This window comes from Gambusia affinis, linkage group LG23 (assembly GCF_019740435.1).
Source record: "Gambusia affinis linkage group LG23, SWU_Gaff_1.0, whole genome shotgun sequence".
NCBI classification, from domain to species: Eukaryota; Metazoa; Chordata; class Actinopteri; order Cyprinodontiformes; family Poeciliidae; genus Gambusia; species Gambusia affinis.
Genome location: NC_057890.1, coordinates 1,432,455 through 1,449,601, shown reverse-complemented (window position 1 = coordinate 1,449,601; position 17,147 = coordinate 1,432,455). Strand labels below are relative to the sequence as shown.

Here is a 17,147-nt window from a genome sequence, read left to right as displayed (position 1 = left end):
TATTTTTTTTACTATTTACTAATATATAAAAGTCAAGAATTGAAAGAGCCTGTTAAAACGTTACTATTCTTACAAAAAATGTAAATTATGTTTTAGAACCCAACTCTGGTTTAAAGATCTAACAGCGTTCTGTCTGACCTGTCTGCTGGGTTCATGCCAGAAACAGGACAGCTGCATTTATACTGACATTAAACTACACAAGTGGACTGTATTTTACTAATTACAGGCAATTTATTGAACAAGACTTTGCATATCTCTAGTAAATGTGGTTGAATATAAAATGCTTGCTTCATTTTGGAGGTTTTTATTTGCAAAAGCAGCCAAGAGTCATTTTTATTAAACTTTACCCCTTTGTGTCAGTTTAAATAGCTAAAATTCATTAACGTTGTGATGTGACAAAGTTTGAAATGTGTATGAAAACCTTTACTCAATGAATGAAAACCTTTTTTAAAAACAAAAAACATGTATTGAAGAGATTTTTACAAAGAGTCTACACAGCCATATGGCAAAAAAACTCATAGCAAACCTCTAAATAAATATTTTTATCTCGTATTTCCACTTTCCAAGGAACGGCATGAGCATAATAGAAGGTCATGATGCTGTCAGATAAGGGAGCGTGCTGAGACACAACCTGATCTCACACCATCGGCTCATATTTAAAGAAAATTCCACAAAACTGTCTCATAATAGCTTCTGTTTCTGAAGTGTCAAAGCGTCAAAGTGACAATGGAAAAACGTGTGTTTGGTTTCACGACGGCCCTGTGTGTGTTTCTGGCGTGTCACGCTCAAACATTCGCAGTACGTTCTGCTTCTTGGCCAGCTGCCGGGCTGTTGCACCGGATCCGTCCTCTGAGTCCTGCAGTCCGAGGAGCAGCAGCGTCCGGACCGCTTCTGCATGCTGCCCAATGCAGGCCATGTGGAGAGCTCAGAGAGGGAGGACAAATGGAGAGCACATGGAGTAAAAGTTATTGTTCTTCGCAAAGTTACATGCATCCAGCTGCAAATGAGAACACGATGTCTGACACACTGCTTACCGGTGCGTCCTTTTTTGTCCCGAGCGTGAAGATCTGCTCCAAGTTCCACTAATGTTTTAATTACGGCAGTGTGGCCCTCCTGAAAAACAGCCAGCCTTATTAGTCTCAGATTGCACTGCTACTGCTGCCAAAAAGCTTTTTATAAAGGATTTTGTAACATTTTTAAACATCTCTTTAAGTCACAGTTTTTAGAGGGATTCTGTAGTCAGTAACTTCCCTGTTGTAGATATGTTTCCTAGTGTATTTAATTTCTTTTCTAGAGGGAGGATAAAATGGTTGACTGAACCACTTTAATTTCACAAGTCCAAAAGCAGATTTTTATGCACAAACTCTTTGACCAGCATAATAGATGATAATATTCATAGAAATCTGTGGCTCTTTTAAAAGAAGAAATGTTTGTCTGTGATACAAAACAATTAACCTCTAATGTCAAACATGCAAGATCTTAAACTGTACCTGTCTGTCACAGGACAGTTTTAAAGTTTTTCCACAAATCTTCTGTTGGGTCTCGACTTTAACTGGTCCATTCCCCCATAGGTCAGGCTCTTATTGCTGCTGGTGGAAGGGCAGCCCACACCATTCATTTCCTCAATTCTAATACAAACGCTAGTAGTTTTATCTTCCAGAATGCAGTTTCTTTTAGCTTCATACATATCACCTAGCTGGGGGAATTCCACTAACAGCATTAGAGAAAACTCAGATTTCACATTGCCTGTAGATTTGGATATAATAAAGGAAGTTCGTGTTTAGTTCATTTCAAAACTACATGAACATTGTAGATGCATTCTCAGTAGAACTTATACACACAGTTAGCCAGAGATGGGAGTTGAGCATTTTACCTCCTGTCAGCTCTCATCTGTTGGTAATTTCAAAAGATATTTTATCAATGTGTGTCATACATCAAAACTAAGATATTTCACAATTTTAGATTTGTAACTGCACCAACACACAGCATGTCCTTACGCACCTTATTTAGAGTTTTAGAAAATTCAGATAAAGTTTTCTGACCTGCTGTAAAAGCGAAGGTTGGGATATTCTTAAATAGTTTTTTTCATTAATTAATTCATTTATTTTTAACGTGTCATGTTTGGCAGTGTGGCTCTCAGGATTGATTTCTGAGTCCCAACAAGTGGAGGATCATGGCTTTTGTTGTAATTATCGACTGGAGAGCAGTGGGGCAAAAGTATTTAAAGGGAAATGAGATGAGAGCAGAAGAGAAAAGGAAGAATAAAGAGAATACACCTTAGAAGTCTGCTTCTAAAAGAAAGAGAGAAAAACAGAACCAAGAAACAAGGTATGCATATGTAATAAAATCAATGTCACTGCATGCTATAAATTAATACTGGATGTATTTAGTTGCAACAACAGCCCAATATAGAATATTTGAATCGTAACACCTGTGTGTGTGATTTCTGTTTTATCTGTTGGTTTCTGCAGCACATCTCATTCCCGTTAATGGGTTTAGTTCTGACACATCACAATTGGTAGCAATTGCTTTTTGCCAGGAAAAGTCTGATTGGCTTGATTTAGAAGTGAGCTAAAAAACTTCTTCAACAGGATGTCTGGTGGTAAAAAAATGAAAGAGTGATATAAAACCATACGGTGAGAATGTTTGCAACGTACTAACATTTAAACTTTTTTACTGAAGTTCACTGTTAACTTTCAGGAAGAAAACAAATCAAATGGACTGAGAGGGAACAGGTTTGGATGGTATGAAAGCATCTTGTCACAGACTCGTCTTTAAATGGAGTTTCCATCTGCAGTCACACGTAGAAATACAACGGCTCAGTGAGGAAGTAGGAAACCAGCTGTGGTCAGCCAGTGAACAAAACAATGACTCAAACCCAAGTAGCAGCAGCGATGCTAAAGCAGAAGTGAACATGCTAACTACACATGCTCCCAGCTCATCTGGTTTTAAACATTTATTCTTTCTGTAAGTTTCTACTCAAGACCTAAAGTGCAAATGCACAAGAACCTCAAACTGATAGCTGCTGCTCTAACCTTTGCAGCATAATGCAGCGCAGTGAGTTGGATGTCAGTGGCTCTCTGGTTTACGTCCACAGCCAGGTCCAGCACCAGAAAACGGAGTGCCTCCTCCTGACCAGTGACAGCCACCTGGTGCACCGGCTGAGCCCCGAGAACATCAGCTGCCACTGGAGATGCCTGCCAAACAATCACAGATACCGGCTGGTCATATTTGGAAAAGAGAACTACACCAACTTTTACCTTCTAGGAGGAACTTTCAGGAGGTTTTTTTTTAGTGTATGCAACTTTTTGTAATAGATGTTTCCTTTATGTTTTCATCCAACCGTGTGTGATAGTAAAAACAAACAGACTCTAAGGTCCTTGATGAGTATCACTCTGCTTATGCATGGAAAACATGGGGATGTGCACAAACTGAACAGCAGACTCAACCGATGCAGAATCAAAATATATATTTAGATATATCCCTTCAACACTTTGCTCCACCTGGTGTTTCTCTAAGAGCAGCCTGGCCACAGGGAGGTGTCCGTTCCTGACAGCATCCATGAACGGCGTGACTCCACAGCTGTCAGTGCTGTCTGGGGCGTAACCACATCTGGAAGAGATGCAGCAGAGCTGAACATTAGTCAGAGCAGGTCAGCATAGTCTGGCTGCAATAGGTTGTTACGCATTTTGAACCTTTTGATCCTATGACACATAGTTGATCTAAAATGCATTCCCACATTATGGTGCATCCACTATGATGCTTCCCAGTGGGGATGAAGCCTTCAGGGCGATGTGGAGTGCTAACTGTCTGCCAGAGAAGAGAAAGGGTTCAGTTCTGGTCTCCTGCAGAGCATTTACTGCCACATATTTGTGGACTTGTCTTACGGTGATTGTCATGAATACTGTAGGAAAATGCTGGCTTTGCACAGTATGGAACCTTCCAATGCTTCACGCGATTTAAAAGATGAACCATACGGTTATATTTTCCTCTTACCTCTCCAGCAGGATGCTGACCACCTCCTCACAGCCGTGCATAGCTAGAGGAAGAGCAGAGAAGATGTTAGTAGTCTGCTATATCATGATAATGCTGGATTCAGTCTTAAGGGGGCAGTATTGCGAGTGTTCCAGGCAGTTTATAGCATAATCACTTGATTATGGTATGTTAATGTTAATTTGTCATAATGGTGTTTACTATGTTAATTTCAGTTGTGATGAAAATTCTATATGTATATCACATATGATTTCGTAAAGCTCCTTGAAATTGAGTCTCTGTATCTTTAAAAACTCCTGCTCTTTGTGATGACTTTCTGAAACTCTGCCTTCAGGAAGCCATCGCAACATCTCTCCTCTATTAACTCCTTAACGTTTTTACCAGTGTTAAACTGAGAAGTAGCTCCAATAGTGAACTCAGCAGATGTCCAGTTCCACCAGGTGTTTGCTAATTGCTGCTGGCTAGTCTAAGGAGCTGAACGGGAAAGACATAATCTCCAATTACAACTACAAACTGCAAGGGAATACCATATAACAAGTCCATTTTACGTAATACTGCCCCTTTAATGAATTTGCAGATAGAAGCATGCGCCACCTGCAGTGTGCAGCGGTGTTCTGCCCGTCGTGCTCTCGCTCTTCCAAACGTCTGGTGCAGCTCGAAGCAGCAGCTCCACGACTTGAGGGTCACCCTCCCTGCAGGCAATGTGGAAGGAGTTCCAGCCATCCTTGTTTCTCAGCGTGGGGTCTGCGCCGTGGGAGAGCAGCTTCCTTAACACCTCCAGGTTCTTTCTGGTGCACGCCATCATGAGGGGAGTCCTGTGAGAGAGGAGTCACAAAACATGACTACAGGCTGATACAGCAACCATTTTCATTGTTTTATGATGTAATTGTTGTAATATTTGTAACACTGGAGGGTGGGATGCGGGATACGACAGGGAAAAATCGAGTTATGTTAAATTATTGTTCCATACACATACATTAGAAATTGTAAATTCTACACCATAAAGGCTCTGGGTTCAAAAGTCTGCTGCATCTTTCTCTGTGGATGTTCTCTTTATGCATTTATCGGTTTTCTCTGAGTGTCCTGAATAAAAGCACACATTCCTTTTTTTGACCTTCCTAAGCTGCCCTTATATTCCCTTACAAACATACTGACTCCATTTAACCTTTTCTCCACTTACAACTACAAACTGCAATGTTCTATAGAGATTTTTTGTGACACACTAACAAAGATTAGAGAACTACTGTGAATTGGAGGGTACATGGTTTTCAAATATTTATTTTTACAAATAAATGTCATAAGACAAAAGTGAGCTGTACTTTTAGTACCCTGTCTTGACCTTAAATAAAATCCACGTTAGTTGTGTGTTACTTATAACTAGATAAAACTAGCCTGAAAACTACAATAAACAGATGTACAAATTGCAAAAATGCAACTAAACCCAAAATGCTTTTGTTATATGGTTATCATATGCAATAACTCTTTAAATAATCTGAATTAATATAAGTTACAACAACTACTACAAATGTCTAAAACAATTAGTTATCTATTTTTACAGTTCAAAATGATGAGAATAAATGAATAACGGTGTAAAGTGTAAAATATGAATCACTATTCACTTAATCTGTTATAAAATATATAGATATATCCGCGCTAAAATCAAAGCTGAACAAGAATGCTTTAAATACATCTAGTGAAATTAAACAAAAAGTCGTTCCTTCGAGCCGGATTCGAACCAGCGACCTAAGGATATCAGCATCATGCCTCTACAGTCCTCCGCTCTACCAACTGAGCTATCGAAGGGAACTGCACAACCTTTTTCAACATTGAGCTTTTAATCGAACAATGGGAGTTCTACACCATATTAATATGTATATATTGATTTCTATTCGCCTCTTACCAGTCTGCCTTCTTCAGGCTGTCCACAATAGCTCCTCCCTGGAGCAAGAAGTCGACACACTCCTCATGGCCCATGGATGCAGCCTCATGCAGCGGTCTCTTGTAGTCATTATTGAATACATCCACGTCTGCGCCAAGCTGCTGTATTAGGAACTTCATAACGTCCAAGTGTCCGTGTCTCGCTGCGTAGTGCAGCAGAGTGTCTCCTGAGCGTCCAAAGTGTTTGCCGCTGATAGAAGCAGTAGCTTCAGAGCTCCATGATGCGATGTGTTTCTGCAGACAGATCAACCTTCCCTCCTGAGTAAGCTTCACAAGCAGTTTTAAACCACCTTCATCCATACTCATTTATAAGACAAAATTAACTAAACTCCGGGGATACAGACATGTTGAGAAAAGTATTTTCTTACAGGGGCTTTCGCAGAGGCTGTAAAATTAGATGGCCAAGCATAGATATTTACGGAGATCGTCTATATCCAGCGATCTTTATGTTATCCAATTTTTCGCTAACTTTTTCTAACTTCATTCGAACTAAGCGTTCAAAGTGAATAAATGAAAACTTACGTTACAGCACATAATACCTTACTTTAGGATATGGTTACAGAACTAACAGACATCAAAGCTATTTCTTTGCAATAACTTCTAGCATTTCAAACCTAGCTTTTTAATGCAAACTTTACAAGTTATTGAAAATATATAACAAATTAAAAAGCTCATCAACAGTTGAAAAATAAAGAACCTTTGGAGTAAAATGTACAAACAAAACTGTCTGACGCGAGGATCGGGCTACACATTTATTGTCCTTTAAATCAAAAGGAAACACTAAGAGTTCTGGGAAATGTAGTTTTGAAGTGTAAAATATGATTCTCCGCTCACTGATTTAAAAAAAAGGTTTTTAAATCAGTTATTTATTTCAAGAATACACAGTCTAATTTAAATATTCTATTTAGAAAGCACTGTTATGTTTTCGGATTTTATTCCTTCTCCATTAATGTGGCTGAGGAGGAACACTGCTGGCAATACGAAGCAGAAAGCCATGATCCAGCCTTCTCTAGAGCAGAGAGCGATTAAATAAAGGCGCTGGTGAACAAGACGAGTTAGACGGTGAGAAGAGGAAGATGAATAATAGAGAAGTTTAGGAAAAAGGAATAAAGGAATACATTTCTTCTTGGTTTGTTTTAAAACATGAACTGTGAAATCCAGGGATGAGACTGTCAACATCTCTTTTATGGTGAGTGTAGAATATTTAAGAAAGATTATTCTAAATGCTTACGATTTGTCTAACACACAATGACTAACACAATGCCTTGTGCAAAAGTAGTCCTATTTTCTATACTTATTCACATTTTAAGTTACATCCACAAACTTTAATGTCTTTCGTTGGGATTTAGTGTTATGCAAGAGCACAAAGCTGGAAAGGAAAATTATATTGGAGTGTCTTTTTTTTCTTTTTCATATTAAGATGTGCAAAATACTGTGTGCATTTGCATTCATGCCCTTGAGTCAGTTCTTTGTGGAGCTGCCTTTCACTGCACCACCTTTGCACATTCAGAGACTGATACTTAGCCTGTTCTTCCTTGCAAAAAAGCTCGACTGGATTAGATGAAGGGTGTCTGTTAACAGCAAGTTAAGTAAATTCTCAGTGAGATTTAAGCCTGGATTTTGACAAATGGACATGCTTCCCTATGGCATGATTACTTCTGTGTTTTCATCAGTTGTGGCAGATGGCTGCTCACACTGAGCCAGGTTCTGGTTCTGCTGGAAGTTTCCTCCTGTTAAATGGGAGTTTCCTTTTACACAGTCGCTACACGCTTGTCCAGGAGGACTGGACAATTCACTGCCATTCACTGATTGGATGGAATCTTCTTGATTTCCTTTGACAGAAAACCTTTTAACCAATTGGAACAGTAAACTGAACTTGACTCCATTCTTTGATAACAAGATCAATTGGAATAAATACTTGGAATATTCATGCTTCAATTGAATGGACTTTTTTGTTGTTGTGAATTGGCACTATATACATAGACTGAATTGAATATAAATTAAAGGTTTTCCACACATAACATTTTGCAGATAGGATAAATATGTCAATTTTAGTTTCAGCTGATCCATAGCATCACATAAAATCTAAATGAAATATGCTTGTGATTGTAAAAGGAGAAAGTTTAAGAATATAGGAATACTTGTGGAAGTCTCTGTGATGTGTAATGTGATCTAGAAAGATTTGAACTCATCACAATGGAGCGGTGCATGTAGTCTGGTAGAACACCAGCAACATGACTTGCTCAAAAGTAAAGCATATCCTGTTTTTATTTGGGTTTATCCGGTCTGTGTTCCTGGGGCTGCTGCAGCAAGTCTATGACCCAGCAAATATTAATCTGGTAAAAAAATATTTAAAAAAGGAAGATATGGGTGGAGGAATGACGTGGATGAAAGATGAGTGCGCTGTGACTCGTAGCGTGAAGAGTGGATTTCTAATTGATCAAATCTAGAACAGAAATGATGGAAGTAGATCTGTTTTCTGGGAAAAAGTGTGTCTGCAGCCAGATGATTCCAGATGTGTGGAGGTTCTCCAAACAGTGACAAAGAAAACTGAAACAAATGTGCTGTGTGAAGCGGACATGTTGTTTCATTTCTGCTGACATCAGGCTGAGTCATGAAAACACTCTGCAAAATTTAAGCAGACAGAGGAGAAAGAAGCAGGCCTGTACGTTTACCTTTGGTTGTTTCATAAACTCACATTATTGTCGGAGTTCCTGTGAAGGATCCCAACCCATCATTCAGCAACATCAGCTGCAGTGGGGGACGAAAGGCTTTAAATTCATAGAAATCTGTGTTTGTTTAGTCCACCAGTGGAATAAGTTTAACTTTAGAGAGCTGGAATGCAAACAGAGTTTTTTCTTTAAGCCTGGCACCAGGAAGGAAGGGAGCAGTGGAAAACAAAATCAGCCACATGTGCTGGCCGGTTTCTCTTGACCGTGAATTTCCTGCAGGTCAAATCATAGGAGCAGTTTGTCAGAGTCAGAGGGTGACGCTCCCGAAAACATAAGAGACAAAATTCTCCTGAAACAAATAAAACACATTTAATGTCAGAAAAAATAGCCTGAATAAATGCAAGAACAGTTTTCAATTTATTGTTTTATTTCCTAGAAAAATATAAGGGGAAAAAAGTATGCAAGTCAGCCTGGCCCTATATGAGAAAAAGCCTTTGATCACTAAACTCAATAGATGTGGTAGCTAACTGCCAAGGTGTAACTAGTAAGTTTTTAACATCGCCATGGAGAAATTCTGGTCTGCTTTTCTCTGCAGAATTCAGTGGTACTGAGTGGGATTTATAGTTCTATCAATTATGACCAAATGTCAAAAAGTCCTGAATCATCAGAACCACCCCTGACCATCACACCTCCACTTCTGTGTGTGACTGTGAGTCTGCTGTTGTGTTTGTAAAATGCTGTGTTAGCTCCACATGTCAGATGGTTCATTTTGCTTTGCAATGATTTTGTACTTTAAACTTTCCCAGTGACTCCATTCCTTATCCAGAATTTTTCATATTGTTGAATCATGATCATTTACTTTAACAGGGAGTTGAGGTCGTTCTGGGGTCATCTAGGACTGCCTGGATGTGCTGCCCTGAACTTCAATAACCTGTTCATTGTTCCTTTTTCAATTTTTTTTCATGCAATATTTGTTTTTGGAGAGCTTTACCTCCAGTGATTTGCAGTCCATCCCAGTAAAGTCCACAATGACAAAGTGTCAATATAACTGACAGTCTTTCTTTCTCTTTTATTTTGTGTGTTTTGCAGATACTACTTGGTGGAATTATGAAATATGCCTCTCCTAAGAAAAAGTAAGTGCTAAGTGAGATCCAACCAATGCAGAGGAAACAATTACAAATGACAATGTCTAGTTTGCCATACATGTGCACATAGTTTTTAAAGAGGAAGTTTATCAGAACCAGCTGTTGCCAGTGACAGACTCTTAAGTTTTCCTCCAGGGAAAGGGAGCAGGAAGTGTGTGAGCTGTGATGAAGTAACCAGATGGTACAAGTCTGTACGGAGTTATGTTTTATGAGTTTATTCACATAGAGAACAGCCAATTGGATCGCACAAACATCTGAGAGCCGCTCCAAAAAAGTAATCAGGATCACCACCAAACATTCGTTCTCCCACATGTCTTTTCTAAGATTTGTTTCGACCAAGTGCATCATGTGTGGTGTTTGTTAGCAAACTGTGAGGCAGCATAAATCACATGCCTCCATCTCAGCAGTAGTGAAATCCTGCCAACTTTCTATGCGGACACAAAAAGAACTCCACCTACCTTTGGCAGGTCAAACAGAGCAGAACTTCCAAAGCTCATGATTTGGTATTTAAAGGGCTTCTTATCTGTCTGCATTTTATGGAAAAGGATTAGGGGCACTGAAAAAAAAAAAAAATAGAATTCTGAATTTTTGCTCAACATTTTGACTTCAATCTCAGAATTCTGAGAAAAAAGTCAGAATGAATTATTTATTTATTTTTCATTAGCCCTAATTCTCTTCCAAAACATTTCATTTCTTTTTGGTACTGATAGTAGATTGTGGAAGCAATGCATAAAGGCAAACCACATAGACTCCTACAAACCAGATGTTATAAAGGGGGGCACAGAGTTTATTTTGAATAATTTGGGATCCTATTTCTTTCAGTGTGTCTGGAACAAGAGATTTTGCCAGAGGTGTTCTGTATTCTGAAAGTATTCTGAAAAATTTGTGTGACTGAAGAGGCCAGAAGTGAGACGGTCTGAGGCAAAATAATGCCAAAATAAACAAACTGTGAAAATATGCACAGAATCTTAAAGATAGGACCGTATATAACCTGTTTAGGTTTATCAGCAAAACAAGTTGATCTGGTGATGAGTGTCACTTTAAACAGAGCAGTTCAGGTATGTCATTCTTACATTTTGTATTAAACCAAAGCAGGAGGACAGTGGGGGATTTAAAGTAGCCTCTTCTGTTATCCAGATGTGTTCCTGGTGAGTGACAAATAGCTCCTCCAGGGTTTCATCACTTGTTGTGTTCAGTGTCACTATGAGTTTTCAATGTCTGGATTTGAAATGGCACAGCAATAAGCAGCATAACATATATATTTTTTGTGGTTTATTTAAATATAAGGGTAACTGAACCAATTAAATCAAATAATTGAGATAAAACATTATAAGATGACGACTCAGTCTACAATGAAATGAAAGGTATAGTACTTCAAGAATCACTTGTTTTTCTTTTTTTTATCTTTGCATTTCATATTTCCATCCATTGTTTTGTTTTTTTCAGGTCCCTGAATTGTCTGTCTTTGATTAATTTACCTCTTGTTACAGAATGAAACCTTAGACGTTCTTCCAAGTAAATGTTGACTCTCAACTCTTTCCATGTGTCAGTCAACCAGGTTCTTATTGTGCTACTGTTGCTGCTGGTATGTTTGCTTCTCCATAGTTCACTGAAACCCTCCACTCAACTAAAAAAAGGTATGGAACCTCAGATGTCTGATTTTCTGCTCTGAGCATTAAAGAGGCATTATTATGTGTTTTCCAGGGACATAGTGCCACTTCATAGCACAATCAAACAACTATGCTACGGTACCTCCAGTTGTTATAAAAATTATATATATATATATATATATATATATATATATATATATATATATATATATATATATATATATATATATATATATATATATATATATATATATATTAAATATTACTTAAAAGAAATTTGGCATGAAATTGGGCCTCCGCCTCTTTAAGAAACTTCTACTCTTTCTGAAGCTCCGCCTTCATGAAGGCTCCTTTATTAACCCTTTAACAACATTTTTACCAGCGTTGCACTGAGAGGTAGTTTGTATAATAAGCTCAGTAGATGTCCAGTCCCACTTCTTCTACCCTCAAATGCAGGGCTAGGTCCACCCAGGTGTTTAACATAGCTGAGTGGTTGCATGGAGATTAAAGGATTTCTCAGGATGCATAAAAAAATACATGCATATTGTACATGCATAAAATAAAATCAAGGCAATACTCCAGGTATGTTTTTGATGAGGGAATAACATTATCACATGATGTAAAGCTCAAAAAAGTTGATTTTGCACAAGACTGCTTCTTTAACAATCCCACTCAGGATATCCCAACCAAATCTAACTCATCTCCACTTTCCATTCTCGGTGCCTCTCAGCATACAGGCAGAGCCACAGTTTAACAGCTGACCTCCCAGCTGAAGAGCCTGAAACAGATGACGTTGTTCCTGTTATCATCTGTGCCTCAGAGGAGCGTACTGGGGCAACCATGGCAACCATCAACAGCATCATTAGTAACACAGATTCCAGTGTTTTCTTCTACATTGTTACTCTACGTGATGCAGTCAAAATAGCAAGGTTTGTCACTGTCTTCAGCTTTAAATCAAGAATGAAGGCTTTCCTCACACCTTTCAGAATCCAGGTATCACTGTCTGTTTCTCTCAAGGGGGTATATAGAGAAGACCAAGCTGAAAGGCATCCAGTATAAGATTTTAGAATTTAACCCTATGGTTCTTAGAGGAAAAGTGAAGCCAGATTCTTCTCGTCCTGATCTCCTTCATCCAGTGAGTTCTCAATTTTTACTCCTAAACTATGTTGTGAGCAGATATACTAATCTATAGTCAGCGAAGCCTCTGTTTCAGACACCTGGAATAACGTCAACTGTGTTTTACAGCTTAATTTTGTCAGATTTTACCTACCTCTACTAGGGATCAGCCACAGGAGAGTCATATATGTGGACGACGATGTCATTGTGCAGGGTATGTGTTCAAAAAAAAAAATCTGGGTAGAGTTTAGATGTTGCTGTCTCACTGCTGATACATTTCACTATTTTAGTATTATTAGAAAATATAATGAACTACACAGACAGATACATACATACATTTGTGGGTGGACGGACGGACGGACGGATAGAAAGATAGATAATGTTTTGTTTTGTTTTTACCTTCTCAGATATTTACAAATTCTTAAAATCTTTTCCAACATCCTGGACTGCCTATTCGAAATAAGCTATTGCAATGTCATTTACATTTTTTTAGAACAAAGTGCTGCACTAATTAAGTTTAAATAAATCTTTTGACAGATGCCAATTAAATTCTATTAAAAAAGAATAAATGTACAAAACAAATTTTTGAAAATAGTTGTGAAACAGTTGTCAGTGTTTTGCTGTAAGCATAACTACACTTTCACTGGAGATTCAGTATTTGTGAAAGTTCTTCATTGAATCAGCAACAATAATAATCTATAAATAAAGCACTGCTCTTACGTTATATGATCCGTGATGTATGGCTCTATGGTTGCCCTTACAAAAAAATCACATGTGATCACATGTAAATCACACATTTCCACATGTGATTCACACATTTCCACATGTGATTCACATGTGATCACATGTGATTTACATGTGAAAATGTGTGATTCACATGTGATCACATGTGAATCACATGTGATTTTACCACGAAACGTTCCAAAATCACACGTATTCATATGCTTTCACATGTGATTCACATCATTCACATGTAAAATTTGTGTGAACCACATGTGATTTTCATGGGATTTTTTTGTAAGGGTGATTAAATGATTGTTATTTTCAGGTGACATTAAGGACCTTTACAATATAAAGCTGAAAGCAGGACATGCTGCTGCTTTTGCCTCTGACTGTGACTTACCCTCCACACATGAGATGGTTCGAAGCATTGGCATGCAGGTGCATTTCTATGGTTTTTAATGAAAGCCACATTACACTGGGCTGATTATGTAAATTCACATTTATATAAACTATCCTGTATTTTCTATACTATATTTTCTGGGTTGTAGAGTGTAAGACAGATGATGGAGTTTATGTTGGTAGCTAAAGTCTGTTGTTTTCTGAGCTTGTTCCTCAGACCACCTATATGGGCTTCCTGGACTACAGAAAGCAAGAAGTGAAAGACTTGGCCATCAACCCCAACCACTGCTCCTTTAACCCCGGAGTGTTTGTCGCAGAAATCAAAGAGTGGAAGAAGCAGAAGATCACCAAACAGCTGGAGAGATGGATGGAGGAGAATTTTAGGTGAATGGGAAACATTGTTTGTACAACAATGTTGTAAGAAAGTTAATAAAAAAATCCAGTCCTACAGTGGAGACATTCTGCTCATATCCTTTTTGTTCCATTGGAGTCTCTGGTGCAGCTGAGATAACCAGAACCCAAACAGAGGATCATCACTGCTCAACACTAACTGGGCAGGGAGGTGCAGGGTGGGGTTTCTAACCACAAGCATGGTATTGTGAGTGCCAACAAATTCATCAGAAACTGGGTTGGCCTTCTCTGCTGTTGGAACCACATGGAGCAGGAGGCATGTAGAGTTGAATGAACCTTCATCAGGGCAGAGAGAGTGTCTGCATAGTACAGCAGGAGATTAAATAATGTTATTATCTGGACAATGCTGTGACATTTGGGTTAACACTGTAATAGTTCATAGATGTGGAATACTTATAGCATCTCATAACTGTGATGTTGATGCCACAGAATTATTCTGTGTCAGTCTGGTTGATCTGGAGTTAAAAATATATATGATATAATTTCAGGTGTCTCAAAAAGGCAATGATGGTTTGTTATTTACTTTAAGACCTGTAGAATATTCACAATTCATATGATATATATGTGATTTTCTTTAGTTCACTGTGTCATTTAGTCTTATTAAAGATCATTATAGATACTGTTGGACATTATAGAAACATCCAAGTCCTTTTCTTCTGTTAGCATAACCGATCCACTTGGAGCAGTAAACATGTAGAGATGGAGTGAACTGATGAATGCTTGAGGTTTTTTAACACAATGATGGAAACTTCTATCAACAGTTGGTGCCGCTGGTGAGATGCAGCATCTACTTTAGTGCTTCTGTTTGGATGTGCCTGATCAGTAACCCATCCCTCTCTCCAACAGGCAGAACATTTACAGCAGTGCCATGGCAGGAGGCGTGGCCACTCCGCCCATGCTTATAGTGTTTCATGACAAATACACAGCACTGGATCCTCTTTGGCATGTCAGACACCTGGGTAAGATTCTAACTGACCTTTCAAACATGGTAACGCCATGAGAAGAGAGAAAATCAAGATCAGAACTAATATTGCTAACTACAACACATCACATCCAGACCAAAGCTAGTGAGCAGCAAGTGAGATACATGGAGTTTCATGGAAGGGAGCATTTTAGTGATTAAGAATAGTTTTACACATGGTACCGCCACATCAGACTAAAGGATTTGTTTTGTCTTCAGGCTGGAGCCCCGATGCACGCTATGCAGAGAGCTTCCTGCAGGGGGCACACCTGCTGCACTGGAATGGCCCATTCAAACCATGGAATTACCCAGCCGTCCACTCGGATCTGTGGGAAAGGTGGTTCATATCTGACCCGTCTGGAAGATTCACTTTGACTCGGCCTGCCAGTGATAGATAAGGCCCAACGTTGCAGGGACTGATCCACTCATTTCAAAAAGGCATTCTTTTAGTCTGCTGCTCCCACAAAAAGGCTGCCTTTGTGTTATAACTAAGGGGGTTTCTCTTAACTCCTCCTCTCATTTTGTTCTCATCTTATAAGTTTGTCTTATGTCAAAATGTGAACTTAATATGTGGAATCAAGGTCATACTTGAAAATAATCTCTGAATTATTGTTCCATAAATTGTAAATAATGAATGTAGCTTTACAGGTGATAAGTTTGGTGTGTTAAGAGTTAACCATTAAATGAACTCACAGAAACGATTCATGGCAGAGTTAAATTTTATGCATTTACATCTGTTTGATTTTATGTAGGAACTCATATTGTATACATACATGCCTTTAAAGTAATTATTTTCTACACAATCTTATCAATTCTAGAATGTATTGAATGTAATTAGTTAGTATATACTAACAGAGTTTACATAATTAAAGTTGTAAAAAAAAAAACAAGATTCTGGTATTTAAATTTTATGTGATTTGTTTTTATTGAAGTTATAATAAGTGAAATGGGGAATTGTGTACAATATTCATATATATATATATATATATTTTTTTTACACCACCTTTGGGGAAAATGCCCGAGCTAAGATCCTGTGGGACTTTTCTGTTCAGACAGACAGAATTTAATAAATACGAACCAACGGACATTGTTGTAGTGGATAAACCTTCAGAGGAAAAAGCTAGTTTTGGATGTTCTGGAAAATACCAGAGTGACTTCAACATCAGGAAAAGGAGCATGAGAAACTGGAGAAATACCAGGGCCTAGGGAGGAACTGGAGAGGCTCTGGAAGGTGAAGACCACAGTAGTGCCTGTGGTCATCCAGTCACCCCAAACTGGAGTAGTGGCTACAACAGATCCCAGGAACAACATCAGACATCTCAGTCCAGAAATGTGCAGTCCTGTGCAGTTCTGCGCAGCCAAGATACTGTGCAGAACCCTCAAACTCCCAAGCCTCTGGTAGAGGTCTGAACTCAGAGGAAGAAAGAAAGAAGATCACCCGCTGTGAGAAGGGCTTTTAATTCTCAGTATTATTTGGGCTTATTAATGATCATTTACAGAAAAAAAAAAAGATTTGGCTCAAATAATGGAAATTTATTTAAAAATACCCAATAAAAAAATAAAAATAAATGTCATACTTTATTACCATTTTCTATGTATTTTAATATATAAAATAATATTATTTATGATACTGGTGTGTGGGGTTGCCAAGAGATGCCTGCATAAAAAGATATTTTTTATTGGTGTTATTTATTATTAACATTTTCTGAGTTTAAATTTTGTGCTTCTTTCAGCTGAAATCATCACAATTAATGGTAAAACCACTTGAAATACATGATCCTAGTTAATATATCTTTTATTTCCTGTCGTCATGAACTGTATGCCATCTGGCAAAACTGTCTGGTAAATATAACAACAAACTTTGTATTTTATGCCAGTTTTCAGCTGAGCTCAACGATGCTGTGTGTAAGCTCCCAAATTTACTTGGAGGTCAAATTAAAAATGAAGAGTATTTTAGGGATGACTGGTTCTGATGGTGCTGCCAGATCATCCATGAGTTCAACCCACATACTCAACTCTGCTGCTCAACACATGAATGCATTGTACTGACAGATGAGGCAACATTAAAAGAGAAGTAAGCTGTTTTTTTCCAACACTGTTTGCAACAACAAACAGAACACATTGTTTTACTTTTTGTTTTGTTTATGTTGTTAGTCTGTAGACTAAACCAGGTCAATGT

The 17,147-nt window shown here is 38.2% G+C and overlaps 2 protein-coding genes and 1 non-coding gene across 7 annotated transcripts; 1 reads left to right on the top strand and 2 right to left on the bottom strand.

Annotated features, from left to right (window-relative positions):
- Positions 1-288: 288 nt before the first annotated feature.
- Positions 289-6,560, bottom strand: ankrd16 (ankyrin repeat domain 16). Its single transcript, XM_044107627.1, has 7 exons — positions 5,894-6,560; positions 4,588-4,808; positions 3,997-4,039; positions 3,504-3,612; positions 3,036-3,197; positions 1,035-1,113; positions 289-924 (listed from the first exon to the last, which is right to left on the bottom strand). The coding sequence occupies exons 1-7, from the start codon at positions 6,235-6,237 to the stop codon at positions 749-751; spliced, it is 1,134 nt and encodes a 377-aa protein (XP_043963562.1). The 5' UTR covers positions 6,238-6,560; the 3' UTR covers positions 289-748.
- trnay-gua lies at positions 5,709-5,796 on the bottom strand. Its single transcript is given in 2 exon segments — positions 5,709-5,744; positions 5,760-5,796. It is a non-coding gene; the product is annotated as a tRNA-Tyr (tRNA).
- On the top strand, positions 6,118-15,855 carry glt8d2 (glycosyltransferase 8 domain containing 2). Of its 5 annotated transcripts, none has more exons than XM_044107632.1 (10): positions 6,118-6,193; positions 9,693-9,736; positions 11,354-11,385; positions 12,089-12,287; positions 12,376-12,493; positions 12,604-12,688; positions 13,523-13,635; positions 13,802-13,980; positions 14,854-14,966; positions 15,188-15,817. In XM_044107632.1, the coding sequence occupies exons 2-10, from the start codon at positions 9,711-9,713 to the stop codon at positions 15,364-15,366; spliced, it is 1,044 nt and encodes a 347-aa protein (XP_043963567.1). In that variant the 5' UTR covers positions 6,118-6,193; positions 9,693-9,710; the 3' UTR covers positions 15,367-15,817. The 5 variants fall into 5 exon arrangements, with proteins under 5 accessions (XP_043963567.1, XP_043963565.1, XP_043963566.1 ...); XM_044107630.1 differs by lacking the exon at positions 6,118-6,193 and adding an exon at positions 6,925-7,120 and having other exon boundaries at positions 11,299-11,385; positions 13,814-13,980; positions 15,188-15,855; XM_044107631.1 differs by lacking the exon at positions 6,118-6,193 and adding an exon at positions 6,925-7,120.
- Positions 15,856-17,147: the final 1,292 nt, after the last annotated feature.

Bases quoted from the DNA above. Each gene is read 5' to 3' on its own strand.
- ankrd16 (XM_044107627.1), bottom strand. From the start codon at position 6,237: ATGAGTATGGATGAAGGTGGTTTAAAACTGCTTGTGAAGCTTACTCAG. The intron at 3,613-3,996 runs GTAAGAGGAAAA...CATCTCTTCCAG, and splicing joins GTCAGCATCCTGCTGGAGAG to ATGTGGTTACGCCCCAGACA. The intron at 1,114-3,035 runs GTTAGAGCAGCA...GCTGTTTTTCAG, and splicing joins CGCTGCATTATGCTGCAAAG to GAGGGCCACACTGCCGTAAT.
- glt8d2 (XM_044107628.1), top strand. From the start codon at position 11,268: ATGTTGACTCTCAACTCTTTCCATGTGTCAGTCAACCAGGTTCTTATT. The intron at 11,386-12,088 runs GTATGGAACCTC...GGTGCCTCTCAG, and splicing joins CTCCACTCAACTAAAAAAAG to CATACAGGCAGAGCCACAGT. The intron at 12,494-12,603 runs GTGAGTTCTCAA...TGTGTTTTACAG, and splicing joins GTCCTGATCTCCTTCATCCA to CTTAATTTTGTCAGATTTTA.